At 39.9% G+C, this 25,059-nt stretch overlaps 1 protein-coding gene across 5 annotated transcripts in view; it reads right to left on the reverse strand.

The window, feature by feature from the left end:
• The window catches only part of GRID1 (glutamate ionotropic receptor delta type subunit 1), a 1,483,898-nt gene that overhangs the window by 358,062 nt on the left and 1,100,777 nt on the right, over positions 1–25,059 (reverse strand). For all 5 annotated transcript variants that reach the window (XR_016312597.1, XM_089676479.1, XM_089676480.1 and 2 more), the window contains exon 6: positions 15,666–15,839. Coding sequence is in view for 4 of the 5 variants with exons in the window: in XM_089676479.1 (XP_089532605.1) it covers positions 15,666–15,839 (174 nt within the window). In the remaining variant the exon portion in view is untranslated. The remainder of the gene's footprint in view (positions 1–15,665; positions 15,840–25,059) is intronic.

Below are 25,059 nucleotides of genomic sequence, written 5' to 3' on the forward strand. Positions count from 1 at the left end.
AAGAAGGTGCATGTTATAAAGAAGCAAGTGAATGCAGTGTGTTAGCATGCACTGTACAAAAAAAGGGTAATTTTCCTGAGTATCTCTATATGATCAGCAGAAATAGCATCAATCACTGCTCTGATTTGTGATCCATATATTGTAGTAAACTTTTTTTGTCTATTTCTTGTCGTTATTTCTTGAAGTAGGAAAAGATTAAAGCAAAAGGAAAACTAGGTCAGTTCCACAGTCCCATTTATTGATTTAATGCCACTGAATAAAAGGAAAAACAACTGCATAATTTTCTCCCCACCCCAAATCACATTGTGTTCTTCCCAATAGCACAAAGGCTTCAAATACTTGCTCACTGGATTGAGAGCTGCTGTTTCTGCTAAAATAGATGATGCTGTGACACCACTGGGGAGTACATGAATGCTGGCATCACGGATTCATTCATATATCCTTCATATAATATTCATAGTTGTTATACAGAGCTAATAACTAGCTACATCAAGCATACTGTAGCTGCCAGCATTTCAATACATATTCCAGTAACCCTTGACTGCTGTGTTTATCAGTGCTTTAAATATCTATACTGAAGTATAGAAACAATAACAGCTAAACAATATATACTCTATTGACAATCTTACTGAAATTTTACAATTTCAAAAACCTAGTATATAATTATGTAGGGCAGAAAGAGGCACAGGTGGGCAGACAGATGTTTTCAAGGGAAAGTCTTGCACACAACCTGGATATTCCCAACACTTTATTAAAGTTAAATGAACAGTTCCATAAAAGCACAACAACGTAGTTCATCTAACACATTTCAGCTATAAAGGTCTTAATCATAGATAGATATTTGTCATACGTAAGACATTATATTGGAAAATCTGTGAAAATTTGGTACATCTACATTTCTCCAAGTGCCACCTGATCACTTATAACTGTTCACTCCCTTACATGCACAGGGACATGCAGTCCCCTACTTGACCCCCCACCACATAACCTGGGCTCTGCTGTCTCTCCTGCAGGCCTGGGAAGACCATAGTAGGTGTCAGTGGGTAGAACAGAGGGATATTAGTGAACATCCATTTGTTAACTTCCCCTCTAGTGAATGAACTAGAAGGTGATAAGCATTTCATCACTTCCAGTGCCTAAGATGAGATAAGAGGGAGGGGACGCCACTCAGGACCAGCCCCAGGAGTCCAGCATATATGTGTATAGTGACCTCAGCACCATTCTAGCCATGTCCTGATGCATTTTGCCGTGCCCATTAGGACTTATTTGCAGTGGTCTATCTTGCTTATCTGGCTTCAAAGGCACACCCTTAAGATTCACATATGACCATCCAGTTTCATTGCGGTCATTCCCCTGCCACAGCGATCTGTGCTTAATGGAATGCAGAGGTGACATTAGGGGTCTAGACCTCACATGTCTGCTTAACCACTACCGATTAATGTTATCAAGTGGTTGTACCAGGACAATGGCTGCAGCTGCTACAGTTATGTTTTTTTTTTCAGCCAGTGATTGCCTGTCTTGTAAAAGTTATAGCTATTGCAGCTGTGAAAAGACACCCCTCCCTTTCCCTGTTCCTCTGGGGATGCCAGGATTACAGTAAATACTATGGCAGGCTTCCCATAGAGAAGATGGAGAAATATCCATTCCCTGAACTCCTATATGGCAAATGAACCCAGAAGCGACAATGACTTTGTCACTTCCAGTTTCAGCCAAGGAAGCAGGTAACCAAGCACAATATCACCCCAAGCTAAACCTTAAAACCTTTTTTAAAAAGAAGTTTGAGGGTAGATTGGCTGAAATTTACTAAAGACAAAGAGTACAGGTAGATTTTTTTACTAGAAGAATTAAATACAAATGACACAGCAGTGTAGATCTGACCATAAGCAGGACACTTTTAATTGGCAAGATTAGGCCAATGTACTAGGGACAAAGAACCTAGGATGGGGCTTTACTAGAAGACTGCAGAAACTGCAGAAAGTATAAAAGTTTAAAAGTGGTGAGCAGGATGGTTTAGTTAGAGTTAATAGGCCCAATTAGTGTATTCCTCATTTTTTATTTATCTATAGGGATAGGAAGGTCCTGTGAATGGAATTGATATAAAAAGGGGTGGTTTCGATGTACACTGTTCTTGAACCTATTTTTTTGTTATTTAAAACAATCAGTTGTTGCAAACAGATATTGATCTGTAAAATAATGTTTGGGTGTAAGAAAATGTATCTTTGCACTGCCAAGAACTCAAGCAAAGTTTGTGTTAAAACACTAAAAAAAAATTTCACCCTGGTGAAAAGAGAGAGGAGATGGAAAAAAAAAACATTTCAGGGATTTAAGAACCCCTGTGCTCAAGAAACCCCTTCTCTCTCTTTTAACCAGGATCTGGCCCAGCCATCCTTTGCTTCTGTTCTGGACACTGAACTCCTGTAAATATTTCTGAACATCAGCTTTTACATGTTCCAAGTGTGGCTCACTGTACCCATTTGAATGCATGTATTTTTGTTGGTGTGATTTAACAGTGAATCAAATACCTATACTGTATTATGCTTGATGTGATATGACAAAGGTGGATATTTGTACCTATTGTATAATTGTATGTATATACCTAATACTAATTTATTGCTAAATCGTTTTTTCTTATGTGGTGTGCTTACTCTATATATTTAAAATTATTGTACTAACAGATTGATACACTGTGGAGAGGTTTAAGCACCCTAAAAAATCTATTGCTTGTTGCTGAATGTTGTAATCAGTAGTCATATGCAGACCTTTATTGCTAATTACAAGTGTTTTCTGCACTCATAACTGTCCCTGGATACTTGGATACATCATTCCAATATCAGCCAAACAAACTCTGAACTCTGAAAAAGCAGAGTTGCACTCACTCTGTAAAACAATAAAAGTCAGCACCTATAAAAACTGTAGATTCTGACTTTTAAAAAACAGCAACTCACCTGTCCCACGATCTCACGTTGCCCCCGCCGCAGCCCTTTTCACCGGCCGTCCTGTATTCCAGGCACCGGCATCTTCAGTGGGGGGCACCCAGCTGTGACAGCTTACGGCTTCACAGCTGGGTGCCCACTGTGCATGTGCGAGTAGCGCTGTGCTTCCTGAATGGCCCCGTTGTCTTCTGGGACCTGTCATGTGTTCCACAAGACTTCGGGGAGGGAGGGTAAGAGGACAACTTCTGCTTCCAATCGCCTAGGTGATCACAGGGGAAGTGGTAGTGAGTACCTGTCAAATTCGGGTACCCACCCCCCCCCCTGCTCCCCAAAGATGCCAATCCTTAATGGGGAGCGGGGGACCAATCTTTAAAGCGGAACTTCCCCTTTTGGGTGGAACTCCGCTTTAAGTCAGTTCCAGCAAAACTCAGTTGAATAGTCCCCTTGATTTCTAGCACAGATGGGACCTCAATGAATACTAGAACGGCCCCCCAGCTTAGCTGGAACCTCGATGAAAACATGTAGGAGCGTAGCTGGATGGCTCAGAAGGGCAGCAACTCTTCAGACTAGGAACTTCTCCTCCTGGACAAGAACCCTTCTGTTCCAAGCCTCAGACTATGTGCACCCCAGCTACATACTGGACTAGCCCAGTACATTTCAGGACCCTCCAGAAGGCAGGGGAAAGCAGTCAAATCTGCTGCCAGTGAGACACAGAACAGCCCAAAATAATCAGAATGGTTCAAAAAATTACAGGAGAGCTACAGAAACTTAGGTACATTTACCTAACCTAGCTAACAGCCTATGTCGGAGGGTGCTACACATGATTGTATCCATAAAAATATAATTTTTGTTTATTTTAATGGTTAGCTTTCATGGAAAAACAGTTACTGATACTGAAAAGGTTCCTTGTTTGGGCATTTTTTGTTAAATGGTGACAAATTTATTCCCATCTCCTAAATCTTCTTCTTCCCTGTTACATGCTAGTCCAAACTAAACTATAAACGGAAAAATCAGCTTATTAAAGAGCCCAACCCTCATTGAAAGTTCCAAATAACAAGCCAAAGTTCTGAAGAAATGGATGAGGAAAAAGCAGTTTTATGAGCTTTATCCCAAGAGTTAGATGCAACCTATATAATTGTAACAAAAAGAGAGAGGGGGGAAGTGCCATCTGTGTGTAGTAAAATGTATCCATAAGTAGGTACTGTAACTCACATGTACAGTGGGGATCGAAAGTTTGGGCACCCCAGCTAAAAATTTGTATTAATGTGCATAAAGAAGCCAAGGAAAGATGGAAAAATCTCCAAAAGGCATCAAATTACAGATTAGACATTCTTATAATATGTCAACAAAAGTTAGATTTTATTTCCATCATTTACACTTTCAAAATAACAGAAAACAAAAAAATGGTGTCTGCAAAAGTTTGGGCACCCTGCAGAATTTATAGCATGCACTGCCCCCTTTGCCAAGCTGAGACCTGCCAGTGTCATGGATTGTTCTCAATCATCGTCTGGGCAGACCAGGTTATGTCAATCTCAAAGGTTTTAAGTGCCCAGACTCATCTGACCTTGCCCCAACAATCAGCACCATGGGTTCTTCTAAGCAGTTGTCTAGAAAACTGAAACTGAAAATAGTTGACGCTCACAAAGCTGGAGAAGGCTATAAGAAGATAGCAAAGCGTTTTCAGATGTCAATATCCTCTGTTCGGAATGTAATTAAGAAATGGCAGTCATCAGGAACAGTGGAAGTTAAAGCAAGATCTGGAAGACCAAGAAAAATATCAGACAGAACAGCTCACAGGATTGTGAGAAAAACAATTCAAAACCCACATTTGACTGCAAAATCCCTCCAGAAAGATCTGGCAGACACTGGAGTTGTGGTACACTATTCCACTATAAAGAGATACTTGTACAAATATGGTCTTCATGGAAGAGTCATCAGAAGAAAACCTCTTCTACGTCCTCACCACAAAAATCATCGTTTGAACTTTGCAAATGAACATATAGACAAGCCTGATGCATTTTGGAAACAAGTTCTGTGGACGGATGAGGTTAAATTTGAACTTTTTGGCCGGAATGAGCAAAGGTACGTTTGGAGAAGAAGGGGCACAGAATTTAATGAAAAGAACCTCTGTCCAACTGTTAAGCATGGGGTTGGATCAATCATGCTTTGGGGTTGTGTTACAGCCAGTGGCACAGGGAACATCTCACGAGTAGAAGGAAAAATGGATTCAATAAAATTTCAGCAAATTTTGGATGGTAACTTGATGCCATCTGTTAAAAAGCTGAAGTTAAAGAGAGGATGGCTTCTACAAATGGATAATGATCCTAAACACACCTCGAAATCCACGGGGGATTACATCAAGATGCGTAAACTAAAGGTTTTCCCATGGCCTTCACAATCTCCTGACCTCAACATAATTGAAAATCTATGGATAGACCTTAAAAGAGCAGTGCGTGACAGACAGCCCAGAAATCTCAAAGAACTGGAAGACTTTTGTAAGGAAGAATGGGTAAAGATACCTCAAACAAGAATTGAAAGACTCTTGGCTGGCTACAAAAAGCGTTTACAAGCTGTGATACTTGCCAAAGGGGGCAGTACAAGATATTAACTCTGCAGGGTGCCCAAACTTTTGCAGACGCCATTTTTTTGTTTTCTGTTATTTTGAAAGTGTAAATGATGGAAATAAAATCTAACTTTTGTTGTCATATTATAAGAATGTCTAATCTGTAATTTGATGCATTTTGGAGATTTTTCCATCTTTCCTTGGCTTCTTTATGCACATTAATACAAATTTTTAGCTGGGGTGCCCAAACTTTCGATCCCCACTGTAAATGTTCGCTCATCAATATACAGGGACCGCTCCGATTCCTCGTTCTGCAGATGCTGCTAAATGAAAGCTGCTGCAGCTGCCTGGTGCATCTACAGGGCTGGAGATGGTGTGGAGAGTCTCAAAGCCTTCTGTGACCAGTTTGGGGCTCACCACACAGCTTGGAGCTCACCACAGGAGATGCGATGTGTCTTGCTACACGCTACGGAGCATACATGCTCCTAACTCATGGCCTGAGAAGATGCTGGTTTTGGTGCCAGTTGCAGCTCAGCTGTGTGGTAGAGCTGTGGCTTGATTTTGCGGGTAGCCTGTCCTGACTGACCTATGACTGCTCAGTGTTCACGGTGGAGTCATGATTTTAGACATTTTCTGGTAAATTGATCGACAATGCTGCTGGATGGGGCTGTGTGTGTCTGTTAATGATGCTTGCCTGTGCTGTGACTGTCTCATTGCTGGATTGGGATGTCTCTTTGTTAGACTGGGCCATCTGCTGAATATCTGGGGATGTTTCTTTGCTGAATATATGGGGATCTTTCTTTGCTGGATTGAGATGTCTCTGCTGGATTGGGATGTCTCTTTGCTGAACATATGGGGCTGTCTCTTTGCTGGATTGGGATGTCTATTTGCTGGATTGGGCCATCTCTTTGATAGATTGGGCAATATCTTTGCGAGACTGGGACGTTTCTTTGCTGAATATATGGGGCTGTCTCTTTGCTGGATTAGACCATCTCTTTGCTGAACATATGAACATATGGGGCTGTCTCTTTGCTAGATTGGGCCATCTCTTTGCTGGATTGGGATGTCTATTTGCTGGATTGAGCTGTCTCTTTGCTAGATTGGGCCATCTCTTTGCTGAATGTATGGTGATGTCTCTTTGCTGAATATATGGGTCTGTCTCTTTGCTGGATTAGGCCATCTCTTTGCTTAATATATGGGGATGTCTCTTTGCGGAGTATTTGAGAATGTCTCTTTGCTGGATTGGGCTGTCTCTTTGCTGAATATATGAGGATGTTTCTGCTGAATATATTGGTCTGTCTGTTTGCTAGATTGGGCCATCTCTTTGCTGGATTGGGATGTCTATTTGCTGGATTGAGCTGTCTCTTTGCTAGATTGGGCCATCTCTTTGCTGAATATATGGGTCTGTCTCTTTGCTGGATTAGGCCATCTCTTTGCTGAATATATGGGGATGTCTCTTTGCTGAGTATTTGAGAATCTCTTTGCTGGATTGGGATGTCTCTTTGCTGGATTAGGATGTCTCTTTGCTGAATATATGGGGCTCTTTACTGGACTGAGCCATCTATTTTTTAAATATATGGGTCTGTCTCTTTGCTGGATTAGGCCCTATCTTTGCTGAATATATGGGGATGTCTCTTTGCTGAGTATTTGAGAATGTCTCTTTGCTGGATTGGGATGTCTCTCTTGCTGGATTAGGATGTCTGCTGAATATATGAGGATGTCTCTTTGCTGAATATATGGGGCTCTTTACTGGACTGAGCCATTTATTTTTTAAATATATGGGTCTGTCTCTTTGCTGGATGTGGATGTGTCTGTGCTGAATATATGGGTCTGTCTTCTTTCTAAATATATGGGTATGTCTGTTTGCTAGAAAGGGCCATCTCTTTGCTGAATAAATGGGGATGTCCCTTTGCTAGATATATGGGATCTGTCTCTTTGTCGGATACATGGAGGCTGTCTCTTTGCTGGATATATGAGGGGACTGTCTATTGTTGCTTGATATTTATAATGGTTTGTACATGTTACTGCATTGCTTTTCATTAACAAATTCCATACAAATTACTTGTATAGCCCCCTAAATTATACTTGCTTTCCTGTTCTCTGAAGGGGCAGTTCTAGGGGCAAGTAGGGCAGAGACAAGTGTGACCTAGGAGAGGGAGTGACTTCCTGTACCTTTTCTCTGAGAAAAAAAGCCATGGGTTTTCATCTACTTTAAGAGACCAGCTAGTGCCTACAAGCCCTACAATAATTTTTCCCTATGCCCTTATCAGAAGTACTTTATAAGGTGTTATCATAGCTAAACACATTGCCAGTATGGCTATTGGAAACCCACCCTATTATAGTAAGGGGTATGCATATCCAAAATCCCCTTTATTTGATCTTTCTAAGCCAGGTTACCTAAGTTCAAAGGGCAGGAGGAGCGTTAAGGTTAGTCGGTTACTATGGCGGTGAAATCTGGCATTAGTCTGATGCTTTTGTAAACAAGCAGGGTTTGTCTTGAACCCATTTTAGACCTGAGTTCAAACCTCATCCCTTATTAACAATGGACAAATTAAGTCCAGCAGCTTTTTTTTTTATACTGCAGTCCACTACAGAAAATGACATTCCATAATCATGAATAATAACGAACACAAGACTTTTCAACATCTTTAGAAATAATAGGCTGGCAGGAAATCACAATAATGGTATCTACAAAGGAAAGAAATGGAGATCAATATTATCTCCTAGACTCCTTCAATGAAACGTTCAGTCTGTTGTATAATTAGAGGGAATAAATTGCAAGGGATATCTTGCAATGCTTTTTCTGTATTCGCATAATTGACATAATTGGCCTATTTTTTTGCAATATTTGTAATATTGGTTTATATTTGTGTGGCAGGGAAGAGCACATTTTTTAAATCATTTGCAAATAGCTAATTACAAGAACATAAGAAAAATAATATTTATAGTATTTTTTGCTGCTTGCTTTATATTGCAAACATATATAGTAATTATGTACATTAGGACTGTTGTTTTATGAACACCCTTGAGATTTGAGGATTATTAATGAAAGAAGTATCACTCCTGTTTCTGAAATTTATCTCATATAAATAGGCACATATGCACTTTATCAGCACAAAATAGTAATGGTGATGTGCAAGGTGAAGTAAAGCATAGCAACCTCCATGAACAACCATTAGTGATTAGTGTTCCTGGCAGCTGCATCTTGAACATTCTGACAACATCAACATTTCCCTTGAGTCGCCTATATTTTAGAAACCAGAAGATAACGCTAGATAACACATCTGATATGATTACATGAATAGAAAATACAAATCTTGGCCAAGGATATGGGATTTTCATTACTTTTCAACAGACATGCACCAGCCAACCACATGAGAAGAAAGGTGAAAGCATAAAAAACCTTGATAACTGATACTGGTCCCCACAATACATGACATCAAAAACATCACATCACAGACAATACTAACAATAACCCTTTAAGTATGCATAGAGTTATTTTTTCTTTTCTTTTTGGTGTTTTTTTTACATAGTTGGTCTAAAATAAAAGAAGACAAAGGCAACGTCATCTTGTACCTAAAAAGGGGGAAACAAAATGTAAATCTTACTATTTATCCACTTGGTAACTTCCTGCAAATGTTCTTGTTTTTTTCTTCGAATAACCACTGAACAATTTGACCACAACTCTAGGAGACCATTGTTTAGACCTGTTACACTTGAACGTCATACAGTAGATACTCTCACATTACCAATTTGTTTATTCTGTGAATTGTTATAACGCTATAAAATAACTATTATAACGGTCTCCTACCTGTCTCTGGCATGAGCAAACAAATGCTCCTCCGCTTGGGGATGGACTCGATGCAGGCTACAACCACATTCAGAATGTCCTGGAACATGCACACCTTGCTGCCCCTAAAAATAGACCGGCGAATCCAAATATACTGAAGGAGGAAAGAACAAACAGAGGGCACACAGGCCTAGTGCATTACCATAAAAAATGTTTAATAAAAAATAAAGTAGGTGTTGTACTCACAAACGACAATATAGTCAAGGCACATCATAAAGAACAGCTGGATTAACTTGACTATATTGTCGTTTGTGAGTACAGTATTTTTTATTAAACATTTTTTTATGGTAATGCACTAGGCCTGTGCGTCCTCTGTTTGTTCTTTCCTTATTCTGTCTCTGGTATTATTCTATGGGATTTTCTGATATTCACAGTAAGTTTCTGGTGTAGCGATAAAGGCTAAATCTTTTTGAATTTTATGATTTGGCTATTTACGGAAGTAAACACTATACCCAGGAAAAGGGAGCCTAGACTGCTGAAAGCTTGACATCTAAGTGGGTGGAAACCTAAAACAGGGAGGTTAAATGGCTCCGTTCTGTTAGGATTGGCCACGAAGACATGAGGTACTGGGTGGAGCCTGAACTCCAGAAAAAGGCTACACAGGGGCACGTTCAACTACTTTGAGGAAATTCAGACGTCACAAGAGTTGCTCATCCACCCATTCGTTGTGTGTTTGGTCACAGTTTTATTGCCGGTTTTTAACTTGCCAGCAAATTATATAACTTTATGGGCTATGCCTCCAAGTGTAATTCCGGGGTCAGTTTAATGCCTGTCTGGCACAGATGGTGATAGACTTTGACTATCCGTGTTTCTTTGTTATGGATGCTCACAGTATAACTGACTGGCATTGTTACATGCTAATTTGAATGTTGTTACATTTGGTTCAAGTTCAATAAAACTGTGTCCTTGCCCTATTTCCAACTTAATCAGTCTCTGTGTCTTTTTTTGGGGGGGCAAGGTTTTGTTACATTAGTTGGTTATGCTTCTTAGCAGTCATTACATAATTACACAACACTCATATAAAATGTGTCGCATTCAACCTAGATTAATATTACATGTGTTCAAAGTGTACAAACATTACATTAACATATAATCATATGCAAATATTAATATAAAATAAGTTAAATAAAGTCCATGCAAAAAAGTCCCATCCAAGTGTTAATAAGTGTTGATAAGTGGAAAGTTAATTTATTCTTAACCTCTTCACACTGAGTGTACACAAATATGCATCCTCTCAGTGGCTGGGCCTTGACGCTGAGTGGCCGCATATATGCGTACCATTTTTAAACAAACTTGCTGAGAGAGTGCTCCCTGTGCGCTCCCAGTACATGTGTCAGCATCTCACGGAAAGGGCCCGAACACTCCTTGCGATCGGGACCTTTCTGATCATGTGACCGCCATGACAGCCAAGCACAGTGATCACATGACCTTAAACCTCACCCCCACCTCCTGGCATCAGAAACCCCTTAAAGGGCTGGGAGGCACCAGCGCAAAGGGGTTAATAACAAAGTGCCACCGCTCAAAACCATCACCCAAATGTGGTAATGGGATACACACTTACCAGCTCCCAATTATGCCCCTACAATAAGAGTGGTCAAAAAAGCACTTGTATGATATCCTCCGGTATCAAAAAGTACTCTCACAGCAGCCTCAATAATAAACAAGAACACCGCCAATCAGGTATATACAATCCTCACAGTATAATAGTCCATGCAAAGAAAAAAGAGGAAGAGAGCTTCTTCGTAGTATAAAAGTGTTTGTTCACCAATGCCAGAAGTCTGCCAAGCAAAATAGTTATGTTGGAAGCTTTGGTACATGAAGAGAACTATGATTTAATTGGTATTGCTGAATCTTGACTTCATTCTTCACATGAATGGGCCATTATTGTACCTGGCTATGTTCTCTTTTGAAGAGACAGGGTAAAAAGGAAAGGTGGTGGTGTCCGTGAGAAGTGATCTCAAAGCAAGTGTGAAAGAGGATCTAATTGATGGAGAGTGTGATGAGGCTGAAGCATTATGGGTGGAACTACACATGGGGGTGCATACTGCAAAGATAATTGTTAGAGTTTGTTATAGACCACCCAGTGTTAATGAAGAGATGTAGACTCAGCTCCTTGCACAGAACAAAATGTCTGGGATGGTGTTAATAATGGGGGATTTTAACTACCTGGAAATTGACTGGAGTAATGGTACTGCAGGAACAGTTAAAGGCAAAAATATATAAACCTACTACAGGACAATTTTATGGTACAGTTCATAGAGGCTTGAACTAGGAATGATGCTCTTGCTGGACCTGGAAATCTCAAACCATTTTTTCAAGGCTGAGAGCTGCTCTCCAAGACTTAGACTGGGAGGGAGTATTGACATCAATGAACACAACACAGAGTTTTTCAAAAAGACTGTCTGTGAACACACTGCAAAATATATTGCCATGGGCAACAAGTTTAAAAGGTTAAAAAGAAAATCTATGTGGCTAATGGCCAAAGTTAAAAGAGCTATAAACAATCAGAAAAGAGCTTTTATAAAATATAAAATTTAAGGAATGCTATCATCGTTTAAACATTACAAAGAATATAACAGAATATGTAAAAAGGAAATCAAGGCCTCAAAAATTGAAAACGAATGACAGATTGCAACGGATAGCAAGACAAACCCCCCAACATTCTTCAAATATATTAATATATATTAAATTAATAGTAAAAAGGTCAGGTCCGAGCATGTAGGCCCTTTACAAAATAATCTAGAGTGGGTGAAAGCACATTTATTAAATACATTCTTCAGATCTGTGTATACAATGGAGTATGGGGAAGCTCTTGTCCATAATGGGCATTGACAAAGCCCCAGATGATCCACATTGGCTCACTATTTAAATGATCCAGAAATATTTAGACAGAATAAAGGTGACGAAAGCACCTGGACCAGATGGCATACACCCACAGGTCATTAAAGAATTGAGCTCTGTAATTTCAAAGTCATTGTTTCTAATTTTTAGGGACTCCTTAATGACAGGCATAGTACCACTGGATTGGCATAAGGCCAATGTGGTGCCTATATCTAAAAAGGGAACAAAAGTAATTATAGACCTGTTAGTTTAACTTCTATAGTTGGGAAAATACTGGAGAGTTTAATAAAAGACCACATAGATGAGTTCTTGCTTGAAAAAAACATATTTCAAGCAACAGACAGCATGGATTCATGAAAGACACAAGTTGTAAAACAAATTTGATTTCTTTTTATGAGGAGATGAGCAAAATTTTGGACAGAGGGGTGGAGGTGGACGTGGTATACTTGGATTTTGAAAAAGAGTTTGATACAGTTCACCACACACGACTAATGTGTAAGGTAAAGTCTACAAGCTTGGAAAAATCTGTATGTAAATAGAAAACTGGCTAAAAGATCATATTCAGAGAGTAGTGGTTAATGATTCATACTCTGAATGGTCTAGGGTTGTTAGTGGTGTACCCTAAGGTCCATTGTTGGGACCCCTACTTTTTAATATATATAATAATGTCCTTACAGGATGTATCCAACTTACAAGCCAGCCTCAATGCACTGTTTAATTGGGCAACTGAGGTTTTATGTTGATAAATGTAATGTTATGCACTTAGGGGCTAAGAATATGCATGCATCATACATACTAGGGGGAGTACAACTGGGGGAATCAATGGTGGAGCAGGATCTGGGAGTTCTGGTAGATCATAAGCTTAATAAAGGCATGCAATGCCAAGCTGCGGTTTCTAAAGTGAGCAAAATCCTCTCTTGTATTAAAAGAGGTATAGAGAGGTCCAGAGAGAGAGATATCATATTACCCCGGCACAAATCATTAGTTATACCTCATCTGGAATATGCAGTTCAGTTTTTGGCGCCAATTCACAAAAATAATATTGGGGAACTGCAGTGCAGAGAAGGGCAACCAAATATGTATAAATACATCAGTGGTTCATATAGTGAACTCGGTGTAGAGTTATTCACCTTAAGGTCATCACAGAGGACAAGGGGGCACTCTTTACGTCTAAAGGAAAAGAGATTTAATCTCCAAATACGGAAATGTTTCTTCACAGTAAGAGCTGTGAAAATGTGGAATAGACTCCCTCAAGAGTTGATTCTAGACAGCTCAGTATATTGCTTTAAAGATGATCCAGGGAATATCTGATTGCCTCTTGGAGGATCAGGAAGGATTTTTTTTCCCTGCAGGAGCAAATTGGATTATGCTTTGCTGGGTTTTTTGCCTTCTTCTTGATCAACTGTGAGTATAGGATCATAACTTTTTTTTTATGGTTGAACTAGATGGACTTTTGTATTTTTTCAGCCAGACTAACTATGTAAAACCTTTTTAAAATGATTTTATTTGATAAACATATACTCACATAAGACAACATGCGCATGTGATTAAAAACACTTAAACAGGCACAGACATCAACATCCTCGAATGCAATGACGTCAGTGCGAAGCTCCATCAAACATGTTTTATCAAGGATATCTTCCCATGAACACGTAATATTAATCTAGGTTGAGCGTGACACATTTTATTTGAGTGTACTTGGTGGAAAGGATATACCTTTTTTGTGTTAGCTTCTTTTTTGGGGGGATGTACACAGGTGCTTTGTTTTTATATATATATATATATATATATATTTTTTTTTTTTTTTTTTTTTTTTTAATTACACCATCAACAAATACATCAAGACTGAGAACCTTTCTGCTTTTTGGCCAAGGACTATAAAGCTGGCCATACATATATACTGAAATTTGTCTGGCTCAGCGGGGACCAAATGAATTTCAATCCCTGTATTGGCTAGCTGGTTGTACACAAGTTAATCAATCAATCAACTTGTGTACAACCAGCTTGTCAGTTTTTTCTCAAACAACCAGTGCCTCCAGCTTTTGCTGGCAACACTGATCACTGTAATCTGCTGGCAAGGAAGGCTTCCTGCTGGCAGAACACAATATTGCTGCAGGAATTATTCCCCCATCAGCAGACTCAGCTCAAAAAATGTATAAATGTATGGCCTGTCTAAGGGCCTGTGTCAAAGGGCTTTTGTTTGTGCCAAACGGCTTTTACATTCCCATATAATTTAATGGGGATGCAAAGTTTGTTTAAAGCAGGTCAAATACTTATCATAAGAAGGTCAACTGCATGTCAAATGGACTTCTGAGTGATCTCAGAAATAATTCAAACTGTTGTTAAGTTGATGCCATCAGCATAAGTCCAAAGCTCATCAACACAGGCCCTAAAGGTGGCCATACATCCATAAGCTCCAAATCCCTTGCAACATTTTACCAATGATCAGGCAGCATAGGACTTCTCTATGGACCTATAACACTTCACACCAGAAGAGCTGCTGCTTATAACACACAAACATGTTGAAATATGTCTGTGTGACTCAGCTATTACATGTAATTTCCTATTACTATAAACTGTAATAGTCAATGCACACTGTCAACATATGAATATTAAAGAACAACAGCAGTCTTACCAAAAAAAAAAACCTGTTAAGCTTGACAGCCCAATTGTTTTGCCTCAGTTATATGCACATTGTTTAAAAAAGAGGTTAAAATATCAGCCTGAGCAGTCATTCCTCTACATGAACAGTGGAAATATTATGTCAGTCCCCCTACCGTTCCCATTAAAAGACATCTATTTCAAAATATTGGCTGTCTAGCAAAATATGCATGTGGTTTACAGACCCAAGCATTAGTCTACAACAGTATTTCTTTATCTTGCTTTCATAAAAAGTACTGTTTTATAAATCAGTGCTGCTATTGAACTAGTGCTTAAGTCATATACTGTATATTTATATACATATATTTCACCATAGTGCTTTCTATGGTTTGAGTTATTATAGTTTGGTAGATAGCTAAAAGTTTGCAATAGCAGTCTTTTAATTTTTAGATCTAATGAATTCAATCTAAAGATCCTGAGCAGTACACAGCAGTTCTAATGAACTGTCAACAGCTTTCATTATTGCCCAAGTAAGACATAATGAACGTAGGCAGGTTCACTTGCAGAAGAGAGTATAAGAGGGAGTGTGTCCATGACCAAAGTGACCTCAACCTGTGGTAGGGCAATATAAAGTCGTCCATGTTATTCCTTGGTCTTGCTGCACACACTTCCTAAAAATGAATTTTAAATCCTTCCTAAATAAAGAAAATTTAGCAAGTATAGACATATGATTTGAGGATTGTTCATGCATGAACTGTTTATTCATCTGACTATGAGTTATGCTTTAATATATTTTTGCTATATTCTTATATAACAAATGGTTAATGAATGTCTCTACTGTTCTTAACACAATGCAGTTGAAAGTTTAGAAACTGACCTGTAACATTTGGAGATAGCCTTCTTGAGGGTCACAGGGAAGTGAAGCCACTCTGTGGTTATTACTCATACATCTGACATTATTTTCTTTCAGAGAAGGAAAGATTTGTCTTATAACAGTAATCCTTCCGAGAGCGCTGTGCACAAGCTCCACTATTTCAGCATCATTGATTTCCTAAAACAAAAGAGAGAGAGAATACGCAATTGGCATTTACAGCCTGCTTGTTTCTTCACACACAGTACAGTCAGAACATCACAGCTCTAAGAAAGGATTTATGTGCAGAAGTCCATGCCGATCAGTACTTGGCTGCTATGCATGACCTTTTGCACATGAGCAATTCTGTATAAATCTGTGTAGAAAGTCAATGAATACGTTAAATATATGCTAAACCCAACATAGAAGACTGAAGAAGGCAAGCAGTGGTAGTCACCTTTTTTTGAAATGCCTAAATCTTTAATACCACAACTACACCATTACAAGTAGAAACAATGGAGGTGTGCATTTTAGAATTATTACTACAGAATGTTACAATGAGAGTGAGACTGCATACCCTCTATACTTCATCTAGAGATGAGAAAACGACAGAGGAAAGAACCTCATTTCAGTGAATATGTGAATTACGGAGGGAAATCAGGATATAGATAAGCAGGAATGTGTTTATATTTATCAACAAGTATCTTTTGCTCATTACTTGCCATGTTCACTCAACACTTTATGCAGAACCATATTTTGTTCACAAGTAACATAAGCCATGACCTTGGATAAAAGGTAACAGAAACACATTCTTATGTTTAGTAAAAGGTTCCAGACTGCCATCTTACCTACAAGTAGCTCAAAACATAAACATACAGAAAGGAGCACCAGACCAAAACCAGATGAAATAGGTCAAGATCATTTTCAATTGTTGTTACAACATTAAAATTACCTTGGACTTTTTAATCCAGTTTTGGTCCGGCTTTCCTTTCTGTATTTCTATGGTTTGATCCAGGGGTGGACTGACAACTCATGGGGCCCCTGGGCAATAGAGGGTCATGGGGCCCCTGTGTCCTTGCCCAAACTCAAAAAAGCCTATGAAAAAGGTACCAGGGGCATCTCATGGGGCCCCCTACTGACCCCGGGCCCTCGGGCAGTGCCCGAGTTTCCAAATGGTCTGAGCTACTGTTGGGTGCCCATTGAGGGAAGCTTTGCTTTGTGGGAGCTGTCTTCCCAGAGTTATTGAGCTTGTTTGAAGTTTTTCTTTATCTGACTACACAGATAAGTCTAAAAGTTCCCATTGTCTCTTTTTGTATGTCGTTCTGGAATCCTGCCTATCAGAGCATTCCAACAGGCTTATTTGTAATTGTTGTTGGTATAACAGTGTACTGTGTACATACATTTCACCCATTCTGTTACAATACACCTAGAAGCATACAGCTGGCAAAATAGGATGACAGTTGAACTTAATATCCTAGTTATCCATTGTCAGGGAATGGGAAGATCGCTGCGGCGATTGAATCTGCACATGCGTAGAATCCTGACAAGACATACAGGCATGCACTAGGACCCAGGCGCGCCTGTCACCAATGACGGCGCCGGGCAGGCACTAGGACCCAGGAGTGCCTGTCAGGAGTCGGGCGGGCTATTTAAACCCAGCTCTTGCAATGCTCAAGTGCCGTATGGTCTTACCTGTTTCCTGAAGTTCCTGTTTGGTAGATTGTCTTGTTGCCGACCCTGCCTGACCCTGATTTGCTGTCTGTCTCCTGTTCTGATCCCTGGCTTGTCTGACCATTCTCCTGCTTAACCCTGCACGTTCTGATCTCCTGTTAACGAACCCGGCTTGTGACCTGTTTATTCCTCTGCCTGCTGATTTTGTACCACGCTGCCACCACTGTTACCGACCCGGCGTGCCGGACGCTGCTCTTGTGACCTCCTCACATCAGACTCTCACCTGCTATGCACCTCCAACGGTGCTTCTACCACAGCTGGGTGAACTCAGGGGCCGCGACCTGGTCTCGGCCTGCTCCAAGTCCATCCCCACCATCAGGGGCCCTGGTGAACAAGCAGGTAGGGACTTAGATTCCGCGCCTTGGGGGAATCCGGTCTGTGGAGTGCTAGAGGCTACCACTGTAGGATCCAAGTCTGTTAATTGGATACAAAAGTCACTCAACTAGAATAGATCAGCAACAGAAGACAGTTGGTCAGGGCAGAATAAATTTGGTCAAGGCTGTAGTTTCATATTTTATCTCAATAAGTTATTGATACATGGCTGTGTTACAAGAATATAAAAGGAAAGTGCATTACAGGTCATAGGAGCATACAGCAGTCATAAATTGGTGCATAATATAGATTGAAAAATGTGAGGCTTTCCCAATGACATAAAAATGTGTCAGTTCAAAATTAATTACCAAATACACAATATGCAGCAGATTCATATTTTAGTACTTCACTTGCAAACTGAACAACAAAAGGTTTACATGTTCTTCTTGTTACATACTGTACAACCCTAAGGACCCTAGTTAAAATAGATTTGGTCTAAACCAAATCTATCTTTTTAAATTAGCATTTTTTACCTAAATGATACATGCTTATCTTGCCATGTTCCTTTTATGGGGTGACTGTCTCCCATTTGTGCTCCTGTATTGTCACCATGTCACGTGCAACAATGATGTGATCAACATTTAGCGGTTTTTGTTACACATCAGAAAGCATGTGTCAGGAGTGTGTAATGCTCCTGTTCCATGGCTGCTGCTGGTCTCATTCGAGCATCCCGGATTTGGCTGAGCTGCACTTTCGCTGTCTGTCTACCTGCAAGGTGATTGATAAAAGCGCCAATCCCTTAGTGTTATGATTGAGATAGTGTTTGCAACATGTGCTTTTTTAGGTGTCATGTTTGCCTGCATTGTTCCTGTGCCTTGACCTTTACCCTTTCCCTATCCCACCCTGCCAGCTAGTTTGGATCTCCTCATTATAGACCTCAGATTGGACTTTGGACTACTCTTTGAACTCAGCCTGCCTTTTGATCAAGGAATTGACCCTGATTACTCTCTGAACATTGCCTGCCTAGCTGTCTGCCAACTGCAAGGCACTATTTGTTGTATTTAGGTCTTGCCTGCCCGACGTGATAGCTGGCACTATATGGCTGTGTATATGACCGGGGTGAAACCGAGTATTGGTAAGGCTGCTTGCCATATGGAAAAAGGGGCTTCTATAGGTGAACAACACAATGACAGCTATAGTGCCTGACCATCATGCTAGGGGTAGGTGTGACAGCATGGTGCCCTATTGTCACTATCAAAAATCTGGTTTGGAGGAATAATAAACAGCCAATGCTGAAAAAGTGCATATACACTGGAAATGCCTGAAAGGGCCAAAGAAGACTAGCAACACTGAGTTGCAAAAAAGGATTAGAAAATAAAAGTAGGAGATTCATCCAACCACACCGTATAGCATAGATTGGGGAATCTTTTTGATTTTTTTTTTTGTTCAAATCTCAGAGTGTAAAACCAGCTTTACTCAAAAACTGCAGCTGATATGCATAATTGATCAATGAATATTATAGGGTAGCCACCACAATCTTTGTATGATGTAATGCCCAGGTGCTTGCCCTCAAAGATATTTATATAAATATAAATCAGGTATAGAGACGCTCATGGGTCTTGCAGCAGAGATAAATCTCTAAAATAAAAGCAATAGAATTTAATTGTCAATGTTTTTGCGGAGCTCAGCCCAACTTTTTCAAGACTAAAGTTTGTTTTGAGAAGGATGGACATACAAAACACACAAACTCTGTTATTAATTGAGCCATAAGCATCCATTCTATAGCCAACAGAGCCATTATTTTTCCTACAAGAAAATTAAGACACTGCTCAGGTAGGATGGAGAAAGCTGCCACACTCTGATGGTGTCACATAACTACAAATGTATTAGAACAAAATAACCATAATGACATTTACCCTATGAAATTTCCCCTCTAACAGATTTCAGATTTCAAATGCTCTCTGAAGATCAATTTAAATGCTGACCACTCTTCAGAAAGAAAAGAACATTCAAATGAACCCTTCATTTTATTAATTATTTTTTTTAGAATTTTATTTTTTTACTTAGAATTGTATTTGTTTATTATTTAAATTTTTAACTGCCATGTTGGGACAGAGAAAGGGAATTAAGCTATAGATTCTCAGTTCCCTTCTCTACAACCTCAGATGCACAGATTATTGACTAGGAATTGCTCAGAGACTTCCTCTTCATTCACAAACCGAAGCATAGTAACTACAGTTTACTATGCTTCAGTGATGAATGGACACAGTGAGTGATTGGCGCAGATTACTTATTGTGTTCATTCAGGAAAGAAAGGGACTGATATATATGACAAATTTACCTTCCCCCCGCTCTCCATCCTGAAATACCTCCCCCTCTGTGTGCCCTCAGAAGCAGCACAGAGAGAAAGGCAGAGGAGGGAAGCCAGCAGTGCTGCTAGGGAAAGAGCACGCAGGGGGGTGAAGGTGATCAGAGTGGCGGGGGAGAGGAGATACACATACTAGAACTGATTCCCCAACAGCACAACCAGAGGGAGGGAGAGGTGGAAAAACCAGCACTGCAGGGGGAGCCACAAGTTGATCAGTGTCAGCAATAAGGCAGTACAGCCATTTTACCTGCTCGGAAGATGCCTGCCCCCCCCCCCCCCCTTTTGAACTGATAGGGCTCGGGCCTGGTACAGAAGGGCCAGATGTACTGCTTTATCAATGGCCCTGTTGACAGAGCTCATACTCTATTCAAGTAGCAGTATCTTTAGCATGCCCACCTTTCCCATGGGCTCAAAGGACCTCTTTGTTGCTCTGATGGTCTCTATTTTTCCTTGAGAATTTGGTACAACAAGACAGAGCCTAAGTGCACCCCTGATTAAGAGGGTTACCAAAGTAAACATTCACTAATTTGAAGATAACTAAATAAAATTAAGCTAATGACTTGGATGTGCAAACCTACAAATTAAAAAGAAATATACATTTATCAATTTAGTTTTTTTGTGTTCAGTGCAATCCTCAAGCAGACTTCATTTCATGCTAAACAAGCTTTCATTTCATAGCTTTGTAGGAATTCTCTGCAGTTCTGTGCTATCAGGGAAACTGCCTTTTTAACTACCATTTTAAAAAAAGCTAAATACTGTTTATAGCTGATGCAATTAATCCCTTTAGTGCCAAAATACACAGCACACTTAAAATTTGCTTTTTATTAATTATTCCTATAGTTGGTTCCAAGAAAGAGGAAGCAAGTTCGGCATGCCACCAAATACAATTGGTGTCATGAGTTATTTTTGTACGATACATCAATTCCTAATCACCAACACTAAAGTCGATCCAAAAACTTCCCAAATTCAATTTAATGTGTTTTAAAATATATATACCTATCTATCTGTTTAAAGATGAGGGTGAACTCTACAGGTCAGGACTCAAGACTAAATTTTTAGGAAAAGAGGCATTCCTGTTAAGAGCAATGAGGTGCACATTTTAAACAGAGAGGACAACCAGTTCAGAGAAAGCAGCCATTCCTTAATAGGGGTGGGGAACTTCAACACCACTTATCACTCACATATAATGTCATTTTAACATCTCTAACCTGGTGATTTCGCAACAATTCACACCTTTAGCTAAGGAAATCAAAGGATTAACAACTTTTCTATACCTCCTGGCATGACTGAGTTTCCCTTCTCGCTATAAATGCTGGGGGATGTTTCTGTCACTCATTAGAGCTTAAGAAGCTGATTGGATAGGCTGCAAAACATCTTCAACATTACAGAACAAGCTCATGTGACTAGTCATGAGCTAAGGTTTGCGTCGAACTGAGTTAGGTCCAAACCCACAGAACGTTTTCACATAATAGTAGGCCACCTGGCCTATCAGCTGCAGCTGGGGAATTCCCATCCTATAATTACATGTAACAAACATTGACATTACATGGCCACTTGGTCAACTTGACACCAGCATTCCACCCCTTTATTTTGTGCAACTGCAGGAAACAATTTCCTGGCTGAAGTTGTTTTGACTGGTGGCCTGCCATCATGTGACACTTTCCTGTGGGTTCAGGCTGAACTCCGTTTGGCCCAAACCTTAGTTCATCACTACATGTGACTCACAGCTTCTAGTTGCCTGCAAAGAGGCTTCAGATGGCTAGCAGCAATGAAATGCAAGATAGGATAGAAAAAAAGTGAAAGCATTATTTTAGCAAAAAAAATTAACTGTTTATGATACACTGCTTTAGCAAATACATCTTATTTAGTTTGCGTTTATATCTACTTTAACCCCTTTAAATCCATACCCACCATTCTCATCACTAAAAGTATCTTGAGCTAAAAGTACCTAGTTTATACAATTAGTAGTTGGTCTGCAGTGATAAAATTACATGACTCAGAAAACTGTGGGTATCCTTATGATAAACTTTGAAAATTATATACAGCAAAAAGATCATCAGGTCTTTCCTTTAGGAACTGCACGACTGAGAGAGATAGATTTATAATACATGACTAATGGAGTCTTAAAACCAGTGAAAGAGTTGGGTCTACCATTAGTTTAGGGCCAATCTGATGGCTGGCTCCTTGTGCCTATGCAGCAAGACCTAGGTCTAATGACACAATGCTCACTTTTCAGGAGAAAGTACAAATAATGTATGTTTTATTTTAATCAGAAGTCCAATACTCAGGAAATGTGTAAAGACAAAAGACTACTAAACAAGTACAGTCAACAAGCTAATAAATAACTCACTAACACAAGCAAATAACACCTGATCTAAAAAAACATTACATTTCAAGGAACCAAAATAATTGATTCTCTAAGGGTATATATCTAACAGCTACAGAAAAAAAAATTGAGATAATTTAGAAAGTGTCTATGAAGAAAAACAGGAACAGGCAGAAAATTATTTTGTTTGGCTTCTATCCATTTCTATCAAAGCCGCTGCTTTACTGAATAAGTTTACAAAAATCTTGCTTTGGGGTAATTTTTTATAAGTATTTAAAGAAATAAAAGAGATAAAAAACTAAGGGTTAATTGACTTTTCATGCTTGCCTCATATGGAAATAAAGTGAACCTCCATTGGTCCTGATCCATGGAGTGAGCAGCCTCCACCCTCTTCACTACTTGAATAAGATAATGAACATGTTATTACATGTAATTCAGGATACAGGGACCATGAAGGTGACAGATTCTGTTTAATACATACTATAATGAAGACTTAAAAATAGGAATTTACATTCTTTTAAAACACTTCACAGAAATAGATATACTCTTTACAGGACACCATATTACACTCGGTCTATGTTCAGAGAATTCCTCACAAGATGCATAGGGCACCTTATATTGTAAGGAACCCAGTCCTTGAGTTAAACAATCATCAGAATAAACACCAATTTACTAGGAATAGATTAATGTTAGCCACTTCACTATGTGATTATACAATCTCCATACAATCACATGCAGGACATCATGTTGAAGTGAATGGTCTGAAACTCTGTATTAAAAGAAAATGTAGCAAGGTGCATGCAAGCAGCTTCCAAGATGGCTTCTTAATCCTGAAGCTGTGCACCTGGCCTGCCAATTAAAGCCCTTTTTGTGGTGGTTTCACAGGCCTGCTCCCTAGCATATTTGGCTACCCAGCATTTGGAACACACCTAGCATTGATTGATGACCACATGAACTGAGCACCGGGACCATTCCCACACCATGCCAGCAACACGCTCCCCAGCAGTCTCTGGCAAGATGGTGCCCACATCTACCAAGTCAGCATCTCAGAGTGCTGGAGCTCTAGGGGGTTCGAGACATGCTGGCCAAAGCATGCAATATTCCTGGCTATCATTCTCTTGTAAGTACATCTTCTCTATCACAGTGGTCCCCAGCCTCTACTGAGTCCTTGTTAGAGTGGACTCTGTATGACCTGGTGTCCTCACAGCCACTGCAGTCTCCAGCTAGTTTAAAAGGCTCAGGACTGATTGTCAACCCACTCTCTCTAGAGGACGCTGACCACTGGACCCGGTTTGCCAAATTCTCTGATCTATTGGAGCAGGGCTTAGCCAGAATGGTGAAACAGATCACTATTACAGTTAAGGCTGACTTGCAGAAACTGGGTGACAGGATTGATGATATTGAACACAAGGTAGAGGCTACAATCTTCAGCACTAAGAACATGGCCTGCAATGAGCGCTTACAACACCAATTGGTCCATGCCCTAGTTAATATTATGACTTGGAGAACCGGTCTTGAAGATATAACTTTCACATCTGTGGACTACCAGAGTCGATTACTCATGTTAATGCTGCTATCCACACGTTCTTCTCAGAGTTACTACCTGAGCTACCAAATCAATGCATTGTAGCATTGATCTGGACAGGGCTCACCGTGCATTACAACCCCTGCGATCTAAGACATCAGCGTCAAGCTTCATTATTAAAAACTAAGGAGCTGGCCATGCAGAAGTCTAGGGAAACATCTTCCCTTCCCCTCCTTGGTCATGATGTGCATGTTTTTGGGAATATCTTCCCCTGCACAGCGCAAAAATGCAGGGCCTTGAAACCTTTGCTGCAGGCGCTGACACGGAAAGTTATCAAATATGGATGGGCATCCCCTTTTCATTTATCCTTCACACATGCCAAACACCAACATTCCTTTTCCACTTTCAAAGAGGGTGAGGAACTGTTACTGTGTCCTGGTATGATCTGCCATAAGCTTAATTATCCCCCTTTTTCTGTCGTTTAGAAGATCTTCTGTTGGGGTGGGCCATGCATGACCTCCCATGGTTTGGGAAAATATATGCATTCAAAATGACACTCCTGCCCAAAATACTCTATCTGTTCTGTTCACTACCTGTACTCCTTAGTAAAATGAATAATGCACTGCTCCAATCTAAAATTCTTAAATTTATTTGGGGCATCAGGGGCCATAGGCTAGATCATACTACCTTGTATACCCTTAGACATAAAGGAGAGCTTGGGGTTCCTGATCTTTTGGCCTACTATAAGGCAGCACAATTAATGCAACTATCAGTGGCGTCACAATTCCACAGACTCATGTAACACTGCTAAATGACTTCCCGTCAGGATTATAGTGCCCCATGCAGCGTCTGGTATATTTTGTCCTGCTTGTGCCCAAGATCACCCTTGCGGGGTCGTAGAAAACACCCCTTGGTTTCCATGAATCATCTGAAACATAAAATATTCTGGATCATGATCCAGGAAAAGGTTGCTAGTGTGATTAATGATAAACAAGCAATGTTTGAACAAGCTTGGGAACCATGGGCAACTCACATGAAAGTATCCTTACCTTCCTCCCATATTTAACTATGTGATATAATCACCACATGGGATTCCTGGGTCTTCTTCCTCTTTATGGTTTCCTTTCTTTTCCTCTGGTCTCCTTTTGGAGACTCTCTC

Source organism: Staurois parvus, unplaced genomic scaffold, assembly GCF_062004578.1.
Source record: "Staurois parvus isolate SC_StPar_1 unplaced genomic scaffold, SC_StPar_1.0 ptg000170l, whole genome shotgun sequence".
Lineage (NCBI taxonomy): Eukaryota > Metazoa > Chordata > Amphibia > Anura > Ranidae > Staurois > Staurois parvus.